The sequence below is a fragment of the Bubalus kerabau genome, chromosome 10 (assembly GCF_029407905.1).
Source record: "Bubalus kerabau isolate K-KA32 ecotype Philippines breed swamp buffalo chromosome 10, PCC_UOA_SB_1v2, whole genome shotgun sequence".
Taxonomy (NCBI): Eukaryota; Metazoa; Chordata; class Mammalia; order Artiodactyla; family Bovidae; genus Bubalus; species Bubalus kerabau.
The window spans coordinates 37,191,476-37,212,500 of record NC_073633.1 but is presented as its reverse complement, the minus strand read 5'-3'; the positions used below and the strand labels follow the sequence as shown (position 1 = coordinate 37,212,500).

The window sequence follows — 21,025 nt, the reverse complement described above, 5'->3', positions numbered from 1 at the left end:
AAGGATGAATGTTTCTTTTAGAGCCAGTTCCTGACAGTGGTTTTTTCAATGATGTATCTTGTTCTATATATGAAAGATGAATCAATTTTTGACTTTGATACACATTGTCTATTTTGCTGAATGGAGAGTGAATGTCGAATTTAGACAAAGAAGAAAACATTATTCTGAAGAGTATTTAAGTTGTGGGTGGTCCTTTATATTGCATTTAATTGTCATTAACTGTTCATGATAGCTGTTTTGGAATCTGGCTCTCATTAAGTGACTTGAAATGCTGTGTAAATTATTTTAAATTGGGGGCAGGGATGAAAAGAGTACCATTAGAAAAAAGGTAACTCACGTGGAGCTTCCTCATGCTCCTGTAGAAACCTTTCCAGGATAATCCGAGCCATTAATGAGGGTGCATAGTCCACCTAAAAAAGAAATAGAAAATTGAAATTGTCAAGTTGTGCAGGCTGTTGATATTCCAATATTTTGTCAACACTGAAGATTAAGTCAATTTTAATCAACCACAACAAGCATCATTCATTAAAATCTTTCCTTCTCTTGATGGCTTCTCTCCTAATAACATTATAGCAAGTATATGATCTATGCTGTTGAAAAGAATAAACAGGTCAAATTATTCAATATAATACTGGAGAAAAAGAATGGAATTTGAAATTAGTACATATTCATCTAAAACAGTGTAATGGGCTTTTTTCACCACTCCTCTATTTTTTCTATTGGTAGGCCAATACTACTTTTCTATTCTAGCTATCCTTCTTTCTTTTCAACTATGGATATTTACATTGTTTTGAATGTAATTTCAAGTAAATATCCCTTTGGTTAGTGGCTGTTTTCAGAAACTAAATTAAATGTCCTTAGCCATTGAAAACATGGATTTTACTCATTTTACTTTATAAAGACAAAGACAGCTGAAATTTCAGTCAAGTTCTTATATATAAAATATCTTGATGATAGAAGAAAATAGCTAGATTGTAGAGATATTAATAATAAGAAACAACAATATAGTACTTGTACTGTAAGCTCACCATTCTTAAGTTTATCTGAAATGTACTTAGCTAATATAGAAGCCAGGGAGGTAACTTTTCTATAAGGCTCAAACAAAAACCAGGGGATACTAAATTCAACAGTCATTTTTATTAAAAATGCATCTACTCTTTTGGAAACCTACTGTGGTTTTTTAAGTTCACAGATCCCTTATTAACCATTGTTTTAATTTCACCAGAAAATAGGCCTGTGTTTTTCCAGAATAGTAATGCTCCCCCCAAATAAGTCTTTTCATCTTGGGTGTTAAGATAGCAAGTGTTATCTCATATATTATCACAATGATTTTTTTTCCTGACAGGCTTTCAAGTCCCATATTCATACCAAAATTTTATCTTGATTTAGTAACTAGACAAAAAGGCTGGCTTCATTTGTATGAACAGTTTTTTCAAATATGTATGTACTTGGATGCCCTTAAATTCCCCAAGTAGAAAGAAATGCTTTCCACGAAGCTGCTTATTCCTAGTAACCCACATCAGAGCTGACACATGAAAAATGGTGAAATTACTGAAGGTAGTCCAGCCTGAATAAGGACTACCTTATTAGTTCAGGTACTTGCATCTCCCTAATTTTCATATTAATCATGTGTCCATCTTTCTCTGAAATAGGGCCATCATGCTTCATGTCAGAATTTAGCATGTAAGTAAAATTCATAGTGCTTCAAATCTCACTTGAAAATATTTGTGTGGAGAAAACAGAATGACTGATCTTATTATTACTAACAAAGTCAGATTTTCTCAAATGTTCATTTTTAGCCTTGAAATAGGAAAATCAGTATTAAGACATTTATAAAATCAATGATGACCACATAGAGTCCTTGCCTTCCACATCAACAATAATACGGTGCTCTTATTTAAGAGTTGCTGCACACTGTAATGTACCAATGTTATATATTTCTCATCAATTTTTACAGTTTCTACTGATTAAATATATATTGACTCATAAACTGTTACCATTGCATCAATTGTCACCAGATGCAAGCATATGTCATTTAAAGGTATTAACTATCATATAAAAATGGCAGCTTGGTTGTTTAGAAGGCCTAATCCGGTACCAGTCATTCCCCAATTTTCCTAATGCATTAGCAATCTCTCAGAAAATGCTATCATTTCTGTACTAATCTGCAGCCAAAGGAGAGGAAACATCTTTAAACAGTGATTTATTTCCTTGGTTAAACATTGCTATATATTCATGGTAAATAACAGATTTATTGATATGGAGAAAATGTGTCAGTGGGTTAAAATTTTCCATATTACTAGAAGATGGAAGTTAGGGTCAGCTAAATAAGCTAAGCTCAACAGAAATATCCATTAAAAATTCAAATGAATACAAATTGCTACTATATAAAACTTATGCCATCAATATCATCATCTATAAAAATGACTATCACTTTTGCATCACACTCCTTCTAGATGCTGTATCAGGAATGCTTTTTTTTTTTTTCCCATAAAGAACACTCTTATTTTTTAAAAAGGGCCATCACTAAAGTCTGAATAAGTTATACCTCAGATATCTTAAGTTGCTAACAGAATTGACTCAAGTCTGGAGACATTTAAAAACCACCTTGCTCTAGAAATTAAAAAAAAGGAATAAAGAACATGCTTTGCTAGGAGGAGGAGAGACATCCATTCTATATGCTAACTACCCTATCCGATTGTGTAGACACTGCCTAGACTATTAAAACCTGCTAGAAACTGATAGGCAATTGTTCAATGGCTGACTGTGGTGGCCCACAGCAGACAGAAGCTGTGAGAGAAGCCATCCTTACATGGAGCACTTGCTGCTACCGCAACAGTTAATGCTCACAGTACCGAGTCATCTTTAATGCAAACACACATTTTCTGCCTTGCTCCTATGTTTTCTATTATAATGCAACATGAAAACAGTGTACATTTCATTCCATCCCTATGAGGTTTGCATAAGCAGTTCCAAGTCAGACTAAATATTGTATTGCTCTTATTACGGTAGATAAATATTTTAAAGTTTAGGAATTAAATATTTTATTTTTTCGGTATGCTCTCTGTAACTATTATGAACTTTTTACAGCTTCTTCATTCATGGGAAGTCTTTAGGGTTTCCTTTTTTAAATGTAAGACTATTATTTGTTTCCCCAAACAGAAGCAGATAAGAGTTAACAAATAAGTTCAATAAATCACTTCGTCCTTAGTGTTAATAAGAACAGTATGCTTCTCCATATAAAGAAAGACTTCTAGAAGGCATGTATCTTTTAATATAATAAAAGTTTGCTAACAACAAAAATGAGTCAAGTAAATGTTACATCTTTAGGTATACAATTTCTCTCCTCATTTTTGTAACAGCATGGGTTGTCTTGCCATACATCTCTGTACTTGACACAGGTATTATTTCTCACACTAAATTAAGACAACACATCTAAAGAAGAACATGTCCTGAGCTGTTTGGTTGAAATTTCCCACAAAATAAGAGATCAAGAAGCTGTTTACTCATTTATTTTAAAAGAAACAGACTAATTAAGTTAACTGATTTATTAATACATGAAGCTCTCGGTCCAATTATTAAAAGTACAAAGAGACTAGGGAACAATTTAAATGTCTACTGCACCTCAAAATCTTTTTTTTTTTTTTTTAAGGTTAATTATAATTCTAAGCAGAGCCACTCTACACAGGCCCCTTAGGTTTTATGTAGGTTTAAATAAAATAACAACAATAACATTACCTCATTGGCTAGCTCCAGGAGCACTGGGGCAGCTCCATTTTTCCCCACTCCATTCAGATACCTAGATAAGACAAAGCCAAGTGGTAAGGCAGTGACAAGAAAAGGCCAGCATGGACTTGTCAGCATCCCCTGTGTGTACATGTTTTTCCTGGGCAAATGCCACACTCAGCTCTAGTTCAAGTACGCTGTCACGGGAAAGCACTGAAGGGAGGAGAATAACAAAAACAGCTCACCTCAAAACCACTGCTCACCTCAAAACCACTGGCCACTAACTAAGCGAAGTCGGGGGCAGGAGGTCTGAGCTTACCCATCTTCCTTGTTTTTTCCTCCTAACGTGTAAGGTGAACACAGAGGTGATTTTGAAAAGAACTAACCCTATTACCCTGGCATTATCTATACCATAACCACTTCATGGGAAGGAAATAAGTTTACTCATGAAAGAAGTATCCATGCAAGCATATCATCTTTTGATTTACTTTTAGTTCATAGGGTTGGTTGGCACCTGATTAGGGAAAAAGAATGGAACAGACTTTTCATCAGTGGGCCACCAACCCTTTAACAGGCAACACAAGCCATCATCTTATCTGCTCTAGATTTCTGTCACTATCTCTAGCTCTCCTCGTCCCCTAACGCTACAAAAACAAACAAAAAAGTCCCCAAATTCATCCCAGACGTGGATGCCAGAGTGATTTTTTTAGGACAAAAATTTGAACGTACCATTCTCCTTCTTAAAACGTTTCAAAAGCCCCACACAAAATCTCAAAATTATATTATAATCACTTAAAAATTCTTGTAAGGTTCTTTGTAATCTGGTTCCTACCTACTCTCTTCAGCCAGCCTCATCTCTAGCCACTGTTTGCCACTCTGACCTTTCACCTGGATAACTCAGAATCCACCTTGCACATCACCTTTTTCATCCACCACAACCAGCACTATGTGAAGTGTCCCTCAAAGTGCAATCGAGGAGCACCCTGTTCATCTCTCCATCACTTAGCCCAGAACACTCTATCTGCTGAGTTATTTGTCCACCTCAGACACATCCCAACTGTAAGGCTGAAAGCCTCATGAGGGTAGAACATTTTCATTTTATTCAGTTTATTATGTGTAGCACAGTTCTTGGCTTATAATAGGTAATTATATTGTAATACATATTTTTCTTTAATAAATGAGTAAATAATTAAAAACATTCTAGACAAGAAAATAGAATTAAGTATGAACATTTTCTCTACAGTGTACTGTTTGATTGAATAAATTAATAACATTTGTTCGATAGTAAAAATCAAAGTCGACAGATGAGGTCTTCTTTGTAACTGCCAGGAGAAAATACTAAATTAAATTACACTATTTTACATGTATGTTTATAAAGATGTATAATTTCCAATAAACAAAGTGGAATAAAGTCAAATTATTTAAGGTGGGTAAAAGTCTCAGGATCATTACAACTTCAAAGTAATTCTAATAAATCCATTTTCATCTGTTGGCTCTTCCTTAGAAAAATTGTTTAGGAGTCTAACTGGGAAATAAGTACTTTCATTTCAAGATCAAAGGAAAAACAAAACAAAAATAAAAACTAACAAGGCAAGTGTGGTTGAGAGAAAGATCCTTGGGAAGTAGGTCAGCTTAGACCTTCACAGTCAACTTACAGAATTTCCATTGCACTGATAGGCCTGCTCAAGAAACAACCAATCAGTTCCATCAAATTGGAGCAACTAACCAGATGCTTAACTAATCCATTAAGCATTCTGATTCTGGGTCAGGGTATTTAAGCCGATAATAGGATATCTTTACAACTCTCCACTTAACATTCACTTATCCCATAAACATTTTGAGAGCTGACTAGTTGTCAGACCTTATTCCAGGTTCTGAAGAAGCAGCAGGGAGCAAAACTTTAGCTCCTACCATCACAGACATTATACTGCAATGGCAAGACAGAGAAACAAATATATAGAATAATGACATATGCTATAATATAAGTTGGGTTTCCCTGGTGGCTCAGATGGTAAAGAATCTGCCTGTGATGCAGGGGATGCAAATTCGATACCTGGGTTGGAAAGACTCCCCTGGAGAAGGGAATGGCAACCCACTCCAGTATTCTTGCCTGGAGAATTCCATGGACAGAGGAACCTGGCGGGCTACAGTCTATGGGGTTGCCAAGAGTTGGACATGACTGACTAACACTTTCACAATATAAATTAGATGGGCTGGTCAGGAAGTCACTCTCTAAGGAAGTGACACTGAAGTAGAAACAGACAAAAAGGAAAGCAGCAAGCCATCAGAGGAAGGATATTCCCAACAAGAAAACAGTAGGTGCAAATGTCAGGAACAGGCCTGGGCTATCTGAGGCCCAGGAAAGGCTCTAGTACCACCAGAGCAGAACCTCTTCTCAGAGGTTGATCTGGGAAGAATGAAAGAGGACAGCTAGATCCCAGATCACTGCCTGTGCCAGAAAACTGTCATCTTGAATCCAAATTATATGGCTTTATATAAATGCTGCATCAGTCACTATCCTGGTAATAACCAATAGGATACTTCCATTAAGTTTAAAGAAACAGGAGCTGGTCAAACAACAATAGATGACACAGACTAAATGTCATCCTTCAGTTTGCCACAGGAGGACTAACAAATGTGTAACTTGTAGGTGAAACCAGGTCTTTTAAGACCTTCACAGAAGGTCCATTTTATGACTTTTTTTTAGTGTGAAAGAGCTGTTAGCATCTAAGATTAAAAACAATATGTACTGATTTTAAACATAAGGCAAAGTTATCTAATCTTTAATATTTTTATAACAACTATTATGGGAAAACTTCAAAAACTACCAAAATTCTTCACTAAGCTTACATATGAACACCACCTTTGTTGATTCTATATCAAAAAATCTCTGGAACCCATCTCCATGTCTGCAGCTCTTTTCCCAGGGAACAAAGTAGCTGAGGACAGGTACTTGTGGTTCTTATACTTGGTTCCTAGCACAGTAGATGGGACACATTGAGTGCAAAGAAAACAGAGCTAATTAAACAAAAAAGTGGTTCAAATTTTCAGAAACTATTTGTATCATTTGATGTCAATATCATATTTGAACTAACCTTTTTTCCCATGTGAACACCTGAATAAAATCTAATTGGTCTGATTCTTCAAAGCTAATAAAGGTGGCCCCTCGGATGGTATGAGTTGAGAGAAGGGAGGTGATGAGAGACAATGTTTCTTCTAAACTTTGCTACTGATGAGGATACATGCAAATCTGACCAAATTGTGAGTATGTGTGTGTATAGGTACACCCACACGTGCATATAAGCCCGTGTGCACCGATCTAGAGAAATCTAAGTAAATTTTACCATGTATGTTTCCTGTTTAGAACTAAAATACCATCATACAGTGGGAAAGAATAGAAGGCTGTTTTCAATGTGAACACTCAAGCTGTGTCTATACACGCACAACATGAAGAACTGAGGATATTTCCTCAGTAATTCAAAGGGAAAATATTTTCTACTGGTGTCTGGATAATTTGAAATTTCAGTTGACCACAATGGAATCACACTGTGGACTATATGGTCTTAAATACAGACTTCAAATTCTGAATTGAGATCATCTCAATACTAGCAAGAATACAGAGACACAGGAATTTTCTGATACTGCTAGTCGAAATGAAACCATTACAACCTTTCTAGGCTGTAATTACATTATTTCTAGTTTGTATTACATTACAATAAAATCTTATGTATTCATTATTTGCACCAGTAATTCCATCTACAGAAATATTGAGAAACTAATCCAAAATGCAAAGACTTAAGCACCATAGTATTTATCAAAGCATTACTTATATCAGAAAAATGGAAACATATATGTGTGACAAAAGAATGTTTCAATGAACTTTGAAACCTTCATATGATGATGTATCGAAATGTTTACAAAAAGCTTTCTTCAAAACAATACTATGTTATACACACTTTTCCAAGTATAAAGTTCAGAATTCACAGCTGCATATATAGTATGACCTCATCTACGTAAAAATGGATTGACAGAAGCCCGAGAAGAAAAATACCAGTGGTTATCTATGGATGCCACAATTACAGGCAATTCATTCATTTCTTTTTTATACCATTACACATATGCTTAATTTTCACAATAGGCAAGTATTACTTTTATAAAAAAAAAAATAAGTTGGTAAGATTGTCAAACTGCTTAAGCGTGTTTTGATATAATTTTGCCTTTATGCTAATCAGCTGGAAAACAAAAATCTTTTTGGGCCAATTTACCACACAGAATACAGAGACATTCAACCTACACATTTAGAAGAGGCCTATGAGGTCAAATCATCTGAAAAGTAACAACAGAGCTTGTCTCCAAGCACAAGGTGTGGGGCAAAAAGTAAGGAAGTAGGGTAATAAAGTAAGAAACGAGTCAGACTGCTTTCCTATTAGTCTGTCCATTACAGCCTAACTTCAAGTTTTTTTTCAAACATTGTGACTCCACAAAATTGAGATTCTTGTATTTAACTAAATTTAAAGAAACACAAATATGTTTCTGCATTTTCATTATTACCCACTCAACTTGAGTAACCATACTTAATGTTCCTTGAGTAACCATACTTAAAGGAAAGATTTTTGTTTCTGGCCTAAACTATCCAGATAACCCAATAAAGCCTGTTCATACTTTAGAAATCAAATATACTCTTTAATGAACCTAACTTTTTTTAAAGTAGTATTTAGAGATCTTAGGAATCATCTAATTAAAATAGACTTTATACAATGAAAAAAAAAATGATTATTAGAGGGCAGCCCCATGGCCTGTTAGCAGATCTCCAAATTTTTAGAAAATGCTCTGTTCTCCTTTGTTGATGTTAACAGGGCCTTAAAGTCTGGATATAGAACCATACTTTTATATGAAAGCCTAAGACTATAAGTTTTATATAAGAATATACTTTTTGACACATGAACCACTTTTCAGTCTTTCTGTGGAGGGTCTGTTTGCCAAAGCAGTTGCTGGTTTCATGGCATTTTATGGGCCGTTCTCAATTTTATATGTATGATTTAGGTGATGAGTTTAATTTAGATGTTAATTTCACTGAGGAGATTATGACTTTTGAATAAGTCAATTCAAACTTTATAAACACTTCTTGGAGAGTAATTCTCCGAGATATAAAAGTGTCTGTGTGTGTTGGGGGGGTAGGGGGTGGCCTGCAGGTATGGTGTGTATGCATGTATATTTCTTTAGCAGACATTTCCACTCAAAACAGAATGTATCTTTACCGCATTTGGCATAGTGAATACTTTTTTCAAAGCCTAACTTGAATAACTTTTCAATAAACATTTCTCAATTCTTTAAAAATATGACTTTACAGAAACACAATTCTAATATTTTAGCTGTATATTCACTTAATTCATAGAATTTTCATGCATAAAAATCATTCATCTAAAGTCAGTGGTATCATTCTCACCATAGAAAGACTGCTCTGTCAATCTTAAGTATAATAATTTTAGATAATATTTCAAACAGTTTTCCTTTCCAATATGTCCCTAAAATACTTCAGAAAGCAAGCAACAATTTCTAATTCAAACCATTATTATTTACCATTATAAGTTATTCACTCATATTACAAAGATAAGTTTTTAAAAATTTTTTTTAAAAAAAGGAGCTATTTTAAACACTCTTTTTGTTTCAGAACAAGAAAGGTTGGGAACTATAATAAATTAGGCTGAAATTAAAAGATTTCCTTTTAAAATATAAACCCCTCTTAAAATCTGACAGTTTTACATTATTATATATCTCCATTTGTCCTCACTTGATATATACCTTTTTTTTGCATTTCTAAAACGGCTAACCAATACCTACCATGCAAAATACAACTGCACCAAAATTCAATCTTACTTTCTAATATATTTTTCAACTTGCTGATTTACATGAGAAATAAAAATTGGCTTGAGAACGTTCACATATACACATAGATATACGTATGCATGAACATAGGCATCTATAAAAGATATGCACTTACAGTAAATTTCAAGCATCCAACGGGGATTTTCTAATATTGTAACTTGTTTCTTACATAGTAAAGATTTCACACACATGTAAATTAAGATAGTCTCACCATATTCTTTAAATCTATACAACATAGTATTTGAGAAATTTAAAAAATATACTTTAAGTCTTAAATAACTGACAAAACAAAATGTCTTGGAATGTTACATAGAAAATCAATTTATTAACTTAATTTATTCATAATTATTATTACAATTAATAGGTATTATGATACCCTCTAGTGGGGCAGGCAGGTCATACCTCTGGTAATAACTTTCAATCGCTTCTGAAGTATGATGTTTGGCATGTGTTCTCTTAATATGTTTCTGAAACAAAATAAAAAAGATCTTTATGTTGTGTCACAGATCAGGTTCAAGAACAAAAATGACATATTTCTTGATCCCCACGTCTAACAAAAAGGGCAAACCGAATAATAGTTTGGGGATTTGGGTGGCAGCGGGTATTTTCTCCCTTCTACTCTATGAACCTATGCATTTAAATCTCTATTGCATGGCTGGGATGTCTCCAGTCTGTACCACAAGGTACAGTATATATGTAAAAGCCAACAGGGTCATAGTAATTGAATCTAAATAAGTTTGCTTAGGGTTGTAGAGGGCAGAGAAAAACTTGTTCCCTCTTTCAACCTTTGTATTAATTTTCCCTCAATTCAATTCCATCTAAGTCCTCTGCAGTCTAGTTTTACAATCCAATTGCCATTTTTAACCAGGAAGAACATTGCTTAAAAACAACTTATTTGAAAACTACAAAAAGTAATTCCATAGAGACTTGCCACTTGACTGACACCTGTCATCTCATGATAAATGACTCCATTTTCTGCCTCTCTTGCCTTCTGCCACTCCAGCAATGGTCATTTATCATCATCTCTGTCAGCAATGGAAAGCGGCACTGACAGTGCAAGTCAGCAAACATTTAGCACATGGAACCACGCAACACGGGGAAATTATTATTGTCAGAATAATAATGGTTTAGCATAATTTATTACAGGTCCACCAAATAAGCAAAGGCTAGATGTTATTAGACAGATGGATGGGTAGGCTTGGCAGGCCTCCACTGAGACGCAGGCGGTGCTTGATGTGGAAAGGAGAACATCCTCCAACCCAATCAGAGAGCTGGCAGTTCAATTACAAAGAAATAAAGGGACATTCATCATTCAATTAGGCACCTGTCAACCCTCACAAAGGAGAAAACTTCTAACCTGGTACTCCTGGGAGAAGATGCTCAGCAGAGTGGCCTGCGATTGACTGGAACAAATAAAAGAAGGACAAAGTTAATTACTGGAGTGCACGGCAAAGAAACAAAAGAGAAAGGAGCTTCAAAGGTAGGCCTGCTGCCCTGTAATCTAACAGAACATGAAAACAAGTGTGGAAAAGTTGTTCCAGATGAACACCTCAAACAAAGGCTTCCTGCTGCTAGGTCAAGGAGAGGGAGAAAGGGAAAGGGGGAAATACGGACCATCTCAAAGCAAACTATCATATGATTTGGATTTTCTTAAACTTCAGAATGACTGTAAATCATGTCTGTAGCATGCAGGTATGTTGAAAAGGGACCCAAGGTGGCAAGGTTTATTCCCACTGATAAATGATAAGAGTTAAATCCCATAAACAGTAGTAAACATGCAATTTATTCACTGGCAACATTCTGAAATTTATTTTGTTAGCAGGCAGGTGTCCTCTTCTGTAGCTCTCTCAGATTCAATGGGGGAGAAAACGTTGCACTTCGCTAGAAGTAGAGCACAGAGACCACGGGAACATTCCCACCGACACGGGCCTGCTTTGAATAGAGAAGCCTTCACAGCAGGAAGCGGGGTCCTTGAGGATATGGCTCCCTAAGACTGCCATAAGCCTTATTCATCTACGACTCCACACAATCTCAAACACCTGGCAGTGAAGCAACCTGGAAAACATTCTCTCTAAGTGGAGATTTTCCTCTCACAATTGTTAACATTTAGAAATGAAACAGATTTTTTTTTTCCTTGTCTAAAAAGCAATCAATAGCCCACTGCTATTCTTTCTGATTGCCCTCTGTAGACAGAGTTGCCTTATCATATGTTGAAAATGATTAGTTATTTCTGATATATTTTCCTACTAGAAGGTATCCAAACAAATTACAGTGCTAATAATTCAACTTTTATAGTACACCAAAGCACGGTGAATAATTAAAGTTCTTGTATTCATGAATGAAACTGCTTAAGCTCATCACAGGTAGTTTAGAGAGTATGAAATAAACACAATGACACTGTATTTCTTTACTCACTGTCAGTATTGTCCTCTCTTGCATATCATTATAGATTGGGTTTCTAACCCCTTTCCACTCTTACTGGCTTACAATAGAATATGTTTTTTTAAAAAAAGATGCCATAAATGTTTATCAAGGAAAATCAATAATTACTAAAGGACTGTTTTGATAACTCCAAAAGTACTGAGAAATGATTGAATAAAATTATAAATTCATTATAGTCCAATTTTTTTCAATGTCTCTTTAAAAATGGAAGCCACCTTTGAAAGAGCCAGTTTTCTGTATAAAATCTTCCTAGTGTGTTTGGCTTGCTTGAGCATCACATGCAAATCACAGACCCTAGTAGGGCTGTTGACAACCATCTCATGAAAAAAAAAAAGAAAAAAAAAGGCGAAATTAAGCCCAAATCTTTATAAATGACTGAATAAGTCACTATGTTAGGTATTTATGTACAATAAATAGAGCGCTCCTCATTGCACAGCAAACTATATTTATCTTAACCAATTAATGGAGGGCAAAATGTCAGTGTCTCTGTGTCAAACAATATGATGGATATAAATGTGCATGTAACAGGCAAGTCAGGGACCAATGACTAACAAGGAAGAAACTAAACTGAATAGGACAAAAATATAATTGTAGATGCTCAGAAAGGGCAGACTAACAGACAGCTGGAGGAATAAGCCCAGGAATAAACAATTCAAAGTGAGAAGTTCATCAAGAGTTGAAAGCACCATCCAAGCTGAGGGCAAGATAATGTCTTCAACCAGGAAACCATCTTCAAACAGCTTGTAATTCATCTAAAGTCATGGACATAGCCTACGAAGCAATGCATTTTCTCAGTGGCCAAGAGGGTTAGTTACAGTATAAATTCAACATTCCCTCGGTTCATGTCATAAAGAATATGCTTTCTAGCTAAGAAGAAAGAGAAGAGATGGTTCTGTGAACTGAAAGGCTTATCTTGAATATCACAGTCAGTTCCATCAGTAGTTTTCATTGAGGTCATGTGTACGGGAAAACATGCCTCCAAAATGAAACATTTAAAGTGGACAGGAACTGATTTAGAGCAAACTTTCCACACATACATGCAAAAAAAGTAAAAAGTAAAATAATATCAAGCACTCACATATTTTTTAGGAATTAAGGGAAGTAAATCATACCCTGACTCTTCATATATTTCAAGACTGTACTGGCTTTGGAACATATACATGCCATTTAGGATATAAGTGTTTTCAATTTACATATTAAAAAATACAATCACTTAATTTGCATACATGCCCAAGATGGATTATGAAGTCTCTTCAAAGATAATTTTGTCTATTTTTTCCCCATACTATGCTCCCAGATTTAGCTCCTCACCCTGCAGGTGTCTGAAAAAAGAAGAGCACTGAGTGGACTCCGACACAGGCTCTCTGTAAAACCTTGTCTGAGGTGTGTGACAGATGGCTTATGGAGCAGCAGAAGTCATACTGCAGCAATGGGGAAACAGGACAAAGTCAACACACCGAGGACGATGCAACAGAAGATGGAAAGACCTTGGGCCCTTGAGGACGCTGCTGAGCTGCTCAAGACCATAGAGTGAAGTGACTGCCTTCCACACTTCTTTCGAGTAATAACACGTCTTGTTTTGAAGGAAGAAAGGAAGGAGGGGAGGGAGGGAGGCAGAAGGGAGGTAGAAGGGAAAGAAGGTGGAAAGAAGGAAGGAAGGAAAGAGAGGGGAGGGGAGGGAGGGAGGGAAGGTTTTTATTTCCTACGTGCCCAGGAAGCAGGAGACACGATGGAAGAAGGGCATGGCGACAGGCTGCTCCATCATGATGGCACCTGCCCAGGCTGCAACACTCAGGAAGGGCTGTCCATTTTTACACTCTGTAATTCTCTTCCTAACTGGCAGCTACTGTACTGGGCTTCCTTAAAATTGTTCCTCTGTCACTGTCTCACTAAACTGAGGTGCCCAGAGATCAGAAATTGCTGTGTGTGAGTGACTTTTCCACACAGAATTTAAACACTGATGGGATATTGTTTACCCTCATTTTATACTGCATTTAAGATTTCAAATGCCAGGTACTTAACAGGCAATAAACCAGGGCCCTGTATTGTATTTAACTCCAGACCCATCCAGCTAAGATGCTCAGTAACCTGAAGGACATTAAAGAAAATGACATCAGGGGGTGGAATGGAAGTTTTGAGAATCCCAGGTAGCCTTAAAGCAAGCAGAACCTTAAGGAACATGATACTACACATTATAAATTCTTCCTTTTCTCAAGTGCCTAACCCTCAAAAAAGACCATAAAAAAAGAAATGTTTTTATTTAACTTTCAAGCTCCTTTTGCTCTAGAACCTAGGATGCGTCAGTGTCTCTAATAGGCTTGAAATCCTCTAAACAAGATCAATGTTATTTCTGGAACTCAGGAAGCAGTAAATCAAACTAAGGATGATAAAGTAAGATATTCCAACAAAGCCTTAGGCTTGCAGGCCTCACAAGGTACAATACAATCTTTCTAAACCGGTGAAAGAATACAAGTAAAACACTGGCTCTGTGTGGTCAGTGACTTAGTACTAGTCAAGGAAGCTTTTCCATAAAAGCAATGCTCTACCCTCCGTCACGGGCTTCCCTGGTGGCTCAGTGATAAAGAATCCTCCCGCCAGTGCAGGATGACACAGGTTTGATCCCTGAGTTGGAAAGATACCCTAGAGAAGGAAATGGCAACCCACTCCAGCAGTCTTGCCTGAGAAATCCCATGGACAGAGGAGCTTGGCGGGCTATAATCCATGGGGTCTCAAAAAAAGAGTCAGACATGACTTAGTAACTAAACAACAACATACTTATGTTTTATGTTAGTTACCTCAGTTGTGTCCAACTCTTCGTGACCCCATGGACTGTGGCCCACCAGGCTCCTCTGTCCATGGAATTCTTTAGGCAAGAATACTGAAGTGGGTTGCCATTCCCTTCTCCAGGGGATCTTCCTGACCCAAGAATTGAACCTGGGTCTCCTGCACTGCAGGCAGATCTTTACCATCTGAGCCACCAGGGAAGCCCACTTATATTTTATATATATGAAAAAAGTGGTTACTGTTCCAGGCACTTAACTAATTTTGCTAGTAGGTTAATGAAAAGCCATATGCAAAACAGCTCCAACTACAGCAAGAGCTAAGAGTTATATCAACAGCTAGTTTGTGCTACACCCTACACTCTGCCTTTTATTATACCCTCAAAGCAAGCCTCTAAAGTAGGTACTATTATTGTTCTTATTTTAAAGATGGGAAATGGAGGAAGAGAAGTTAAGGGAAGTATATAATTAAAGACCTAGGTAAGTGGGAGAACTGGAAATCAGAATTAAGGCCAGAACTCAAGCCCTTAATCCCCATGCTAATCTTCTAGTGTGTGCTAACACCCATTGCTTAAGGCTAAGCATTTATGTTGGAGAAGGCAATGGCACCCCACTCCAGTACTCTTGCCTGGAAAATCCCATGGATAGAGGAGCCTGGTAGGCTGCAGTCCATGGGGTCGCTAAGAGTCAGACATGACTGAGCGACTTCACTTTCACTTTTCACTTTCATGCATTGGAGAAGGAAATGGCAATCCACTCCAGTATTCTTGCCTGGAGAATCCCAGGAACTGGGGATCCCATTGGGCTGCCGTCTATGGGGTCACACAGAGTCGGACACGACTGAAGTGACTTAGCAGCAGCAGCAGCAGCAAGCATTTATGTTACATTACCCTCCAAGCAACCCTTAAAGGTGGGCATTGTTGCTCTGGGACAGAAAATTGAAGCCACAGGAGATAAAGAGTTCTGATCAAATCCCACAGCTTTAGACAATATTCCTTAAAAAAAGAAAAAAAAAAAAAAACTTAAATTGCAGCCTTACTTTAATTAACTACATAAAAAAAAAGTTCCTATAGGAAAGAGTCAATGATTAAAAAATTATTGGGTAATTTTCATTATTCTTCCTGAGGCTAAGGTGTATTTTGTTATTAATAACAATCACACCATTGCCTGAAGTGTCTCTAGTAAAGTAAATGTTGCTCAGTCTTGTCTGACTCTTTGCGACCCCATGGACTGTAGCCTACCAGGTTCCTCTGTCCATGGGATTTTCCAGGCAAGAGTACTGGAATGGGTTGCCATTTCCTTCTCCAGGAGATCTTCCCAACCCAGGGATCGAACCCAGGTCTCCTGCGTTGTAGGCAGATGCTTTACCATCTGAGCCACCAGGGAAGTGTCTCTATGTGATTGCAAATGTGTCTTTTGCCCAAATGCTACTTACTACATACAAAACAGCTTTAAATCCTTACCTGAACAACACACGTTCAAACCCAATCAATCTTCTCTACAGAGGACAACACCCTCCAGATGTGTTAACTTCATTATATAATATTTAATGAAGTTTTCTAGTTATAAATAGAACATATTCTGTGTAAAATCTATAGACGTCTATCTGTGTTCCTGTGTTTTTTATTCTATGTCTGGTGTGTATGTGTGTGTGTCTATACAAAATTTCAAAAATTGTGCTTTAAACATACTTTTGTAACATACCTTCATTACATAAAATATTAACATTTATCTATTCCATAACACATTAATCTTTTAAAAATCATTTTTATTGTGAATAAGACAAACCATGTAACCACTTTGATTACCAAATAGAATACTCCTGGGATCCAAAAAGGCATTCTGTCTGAGAGGCACCCTTTCTCTCTCCAGATGACTCTGATCTTTAACACAGTGTGTATTCTTTTGCATCTGTCTTCTTTTACTCATTATGTCTACGTGAGTGACTCTTGTTAATGTTAAGTATAGTTAATTCATTTTCATTGCTGTATGGTATATTCTATTGTGTAAGTATACTCCACATTTATCTAGTCAATTGATGAACCTCTGAACTGTTTCTAGTCTTTTGCAATGAGAATGATGCTGCTGTGAACATTTCTGCATGTTTTCTGGGGCATGTGTGTACACATTTCTGATGGGTATAAATGTGGAGTAGAATTCTGGACCATCTGATACACAAATCTCTAGCTTTAGTAGATACTGTCAAACAATTTTCAAAGTATTTGTAACAATTTTCAGCCCCTGCCAGCACTAAATGAGAGTTCCCAATGCTAAACAGCCTTGTCACACCTTCAAGTTAATGGCTTGTATTTCCATTTTCTTTCTAGTGTTTTCTGGAGTGCTGAAATTTTTAATTTTGATGAAGTCCAATGTAGCAATTCTTTATTATTGTTACCTTTTATGTGTGTTGTGTGTCTTTTCTAAGAAATCTTTGCCTATTAGCAGTCATGAAGATAATTTTGCATGTTTTCTTTTAGAAGCTTAAGAATACTAGGTTGATGATCTATCTTGAGTTAATTTAATGAACTGAGATAGGAGTCACATTTTGCTTTTGTTATTTTTGTACACATATCCAGTTGGTCACACCACCATTTACCCATGAACTATCATGTTGCCTACGAGGAAACCAAATATCTAAGGGTCTATTTTGGGACTCTCTAATCTGTTCCACTGATTTATATGTTTATCTTTGCACAGATACCACATTGATCTGATTTACTATTGGCAAAGTCTATACATTTAAAGTATGTTCTAATATATTTAGGTTTAAGTTTATATCTTACTGAAAGCTAATTTTCTTAGTCACCATATGCTTCTTTTTCTGTATTCTTTTATGCTGAAGCTGAAACTCCAATACTTTGGCCACCTCATGCGAAGAGTTGACTCACTGGAAAAGACCCTGATGCTGGGAAGGATTGGGGGCAGGAGGAAGAGGGGACAACAGAGGATGTGATGGCTGGATGGCATCACCAACTCGATGGACATGAGTTTGGGTAAACTCTGGGAGTTGGTGACAGACAGGGAGGCCTGGTGGGCTGCAATTCATGGGGTTGCTGAGCGACTGAACTGAACTGAACTGAAAGTGATTTAGTACTTATTTTTCATTATTTTCCCTGTCAACTTGGAAGTTATATATTCTTATACTATTAATAGTTATCCTGCATAAACACTTGCCCAAGTCAAACTTGGTGATTAACTGCTGCCTGAAAAATACAAAAACTTTACATCACTATCTATACTTCTTCCATTCTGATATATAGGATATTACTGACATTGTTTTAATTCTACATACATCTTAAAATTCACAAGACTGCTGTTGTTTTATAAAGATTCTGTTCATTCTGATATACTCACATATGTAGCATTTCATTGCCCTTCCTTCCTTTTCCATCTGCAATAACCTTCTTCTAATAATTTAATCAATGCAGATGTGTTGTGATGTCAAATTCTGGCCTTTCAATGACAATGTACCCTATGTCTCTATGTAGTTTTAATATTTTTTTTAAAAAAACTTCACTTATTAGGAGTTTTAACTCTGGCATTTAGTAAACTCCTGCTTACAGTTTGTTGCACTTAAGTACATGACAATTATTTTTTCAAACTTGCTTTAACATTTTTTCTCTCCTGCCCAAGACTCCAAATGAGTCTGTGTTAGCCTTCCCTCCTGTAAGCTCCATCTCTTATTCTCTCTTCATATTTTATATCTTTTTGTTATTCTGTATTACATTATGGGTATTTCCCTCTCATCTATCCTCCAGTTCACTATTTCTCTCTTCAGTAATGTCTACCTTGCTATTAAATACATCCATTGAATTAAATCCATCCAATTTCAATTACTGTGTTTGTAGATACTCTACTTGATTCTTTTTCAAGTAAGTTCCCTACAGACTTTCAATCTTCTTTTTTAACATCTTGAATGAGCTACAATTATAAAAATTCTGTTTAGGTAGTTCCAATTGCCAGAGCCCTGATAAGTCTATTTCTATAGTTTTCACTGGCCTCCATTTATGTTGTCACGTCTCCTTATGTGACTGAGTATCTCCCACGATGTGCCACACTATGTGAAAAACTGCTTTATGAAAAATATGAATACGCAAATGGTTAACTGTCTCCAGTGGGGATTCTGATTTGATTCTGGGAGCGCTAGGAGTCTAGGATCAACTTTGTCCAATTACATGTATTAAATTTTTAGGCCAATGAGGTAAATTTGAAGGTAAACTACAGTAATGTAGAGCCCTTTTACTTCCAGTGCACATTAACTCCTAGGATATAGTCTTTTAGGGGGAACCCCCAACACCCAACAAAGAGAATGAGATGGTTGGATGGCATCACTGATCCAGTAGACATGAGTTTGAGCAAATTCCGTGAGATACTGAAGGACAGGGAAGCCTGGCATGCTGCAGTCCATCTGGTCACAAAGAGTCGGACACAATTGAGCGACTGAACAATAACAACTCAACGACTGGGACATTTGCAAAAGTTCCCACCTCTGGTGGACCCTATATCCAAGGATCTCTAACCTTGTCTTCCAGCTCTATAAAGCTGTCAAAGGTTGTGTTCTTTTGTCAAAGACTATATCTGCTGAAAAGGTAATTAAGTTAGAATTCAATGATTAAACCGTTAGTCCCACAATCCCTTATTTTAAAAAATAAAGGCATTACTAACTAACCAATAAATTAAATAAGAAATCACAATGGAAATAACAACAACAAAACATAAAATTGAGCAATGACAGTAGTGCATTTCAACAGTTGTGGGAAATATATCGCATTCATTAAATAAAAGGGGAAAAAATAAACATTTTATTCCAGGAAGTTCTAGCAAGCTGAAGATCCCAGAAAACAAAAGAGGAAAAGAAATAAGAGAATCAGCAAGGAAAGAAAGAAATCAAAGCCTCCCTATTTGAAGATGAGAAGGCTTAGAAACAACAAGAGAATCTATAAACAAAGGTTTTAAACACTAACAAGACATCTCAGAAAAGTAACTGGATATAAGATTAATATAAAAAGGAAATAAAATTCTTATAAAACAGTAAAATTAAATTAGCAAATAGAATAGAAAAATGGACCTCATTCACAATAAAAAAAAACCCATAAAGTACTGACATATATATTTAACAAAAATGTGTAAAATCTTTGAAGAAAATCATAAAACCTTGCTGAAGAGTGCAAAAGAGTTCCTGATGAGGAGATAAGATATTTTCACAAAGAAAATTCCTAGAGTAAAAAGATAGTATTAATTAAAGTGTTAATTCTCTATATATTAATTTATGATTTTAATTAAAATCCAACCAAATTCACTAGTTTTCTGGTGGAATGTGATAAATTTATCTTAAAACTCAGGAAGAAGAATCATGTCAGAAATAGTCAATAAACTCTGAAAAGCAAAAATAGTGCTTTCTTACTCTATCAGGTATCAACATGGATTATATTTCAAAAACATTTACCAAAAAAAAGCATGCTATAGAATTATACACATATTTGTTCCCATTTACATAAAATATAAGAATAGCAAAATAAAATTACCTTTTTGCTCATGGACGTTTATATATATATATATATATATATATATATATAGCAAAAGAAATACATGAGGCTAAAACATTAAACTCAAGAAAATGGTTACCTCAGGTGAAAGAGAAGAGGAAAGAAATCAAAGTGTGATACAATTTTTTTAAAAAATAAAAATCTCAAAGGCTATAAATTGTTGATACCATCAGAATATTTCATTTCTGTGAAAGTAAAAAGCACCTGAAAAAAATATAAACAGAGGTAGATTCAGAGTTTATTATACTATTCTCTACTCTCTGTATGCTATATTTCATAATAAATAAGTAGGAGAAGAATAATGAAAAGAATTCAAAAGGAGCCAGATAAATTGATCTAAGTTTTTTTTCTGCTCTAAGTCCTGCCCTAATCTAAATGTTCTTATTTAATTAGAGGCTTAAGTATCTATACTTTTTTCCTTTCTAATTTGGGTTTAACTTTTTAGAATGAGCCATAACATAAACAAGATAAAGAATAAGAAGCCTGGGTGAAAGACACTTAATTTTGTTTCCAAGACCAGATATTGGGTCATCCTTCTCTAAAGCAATCCCAATGACTTCAACGCAATATAACAGATATAGTACAGTACAGTGTTAGTAGCTCAGCTGTGTCCAACTCTTTGTGATCCCATGGACTGCAGCCACC

The 21,025-nt window shown here is 35.9% G+C and overlaps 1 protein-coding gene across 9 annotated transcripts in view; it reads right to left on the bottom strand.

The window, feature by feature from the left end:
- The window catches only part of CDIN1 (CDAN1 interacting nuclease 1), a 277,462-nt gene that overhangs the window by 210,266 nt on the left and 46,171 nt on the right, over positions 1-21,025 (bottom strand). For all 9 annotated transcript variants that reach the window (XM_055537304.1, XM_055537306.1, XM_055537305.1 and 6 more), the window contains exons 2-5: positions 10,970-11,015; positions 10,015-10,079; positions 3,739-3,799; positions 338-410 (exon numbers count right to left, since the gene is read on the bottom strand). In XM_055537304.1, coding sequence (XP_055393279.1) covers positions 338-410; positions 3,739-3,799; positions 10,015-10,079; positions 10,970-11,015 — 245 coding nt within the window. The remainder of the gene's footprint in view (positions 1-337; positions 411-3,738; positions 3,800-10,014; positions 10,080-10,969; positions 11,016-21,025) is intronic.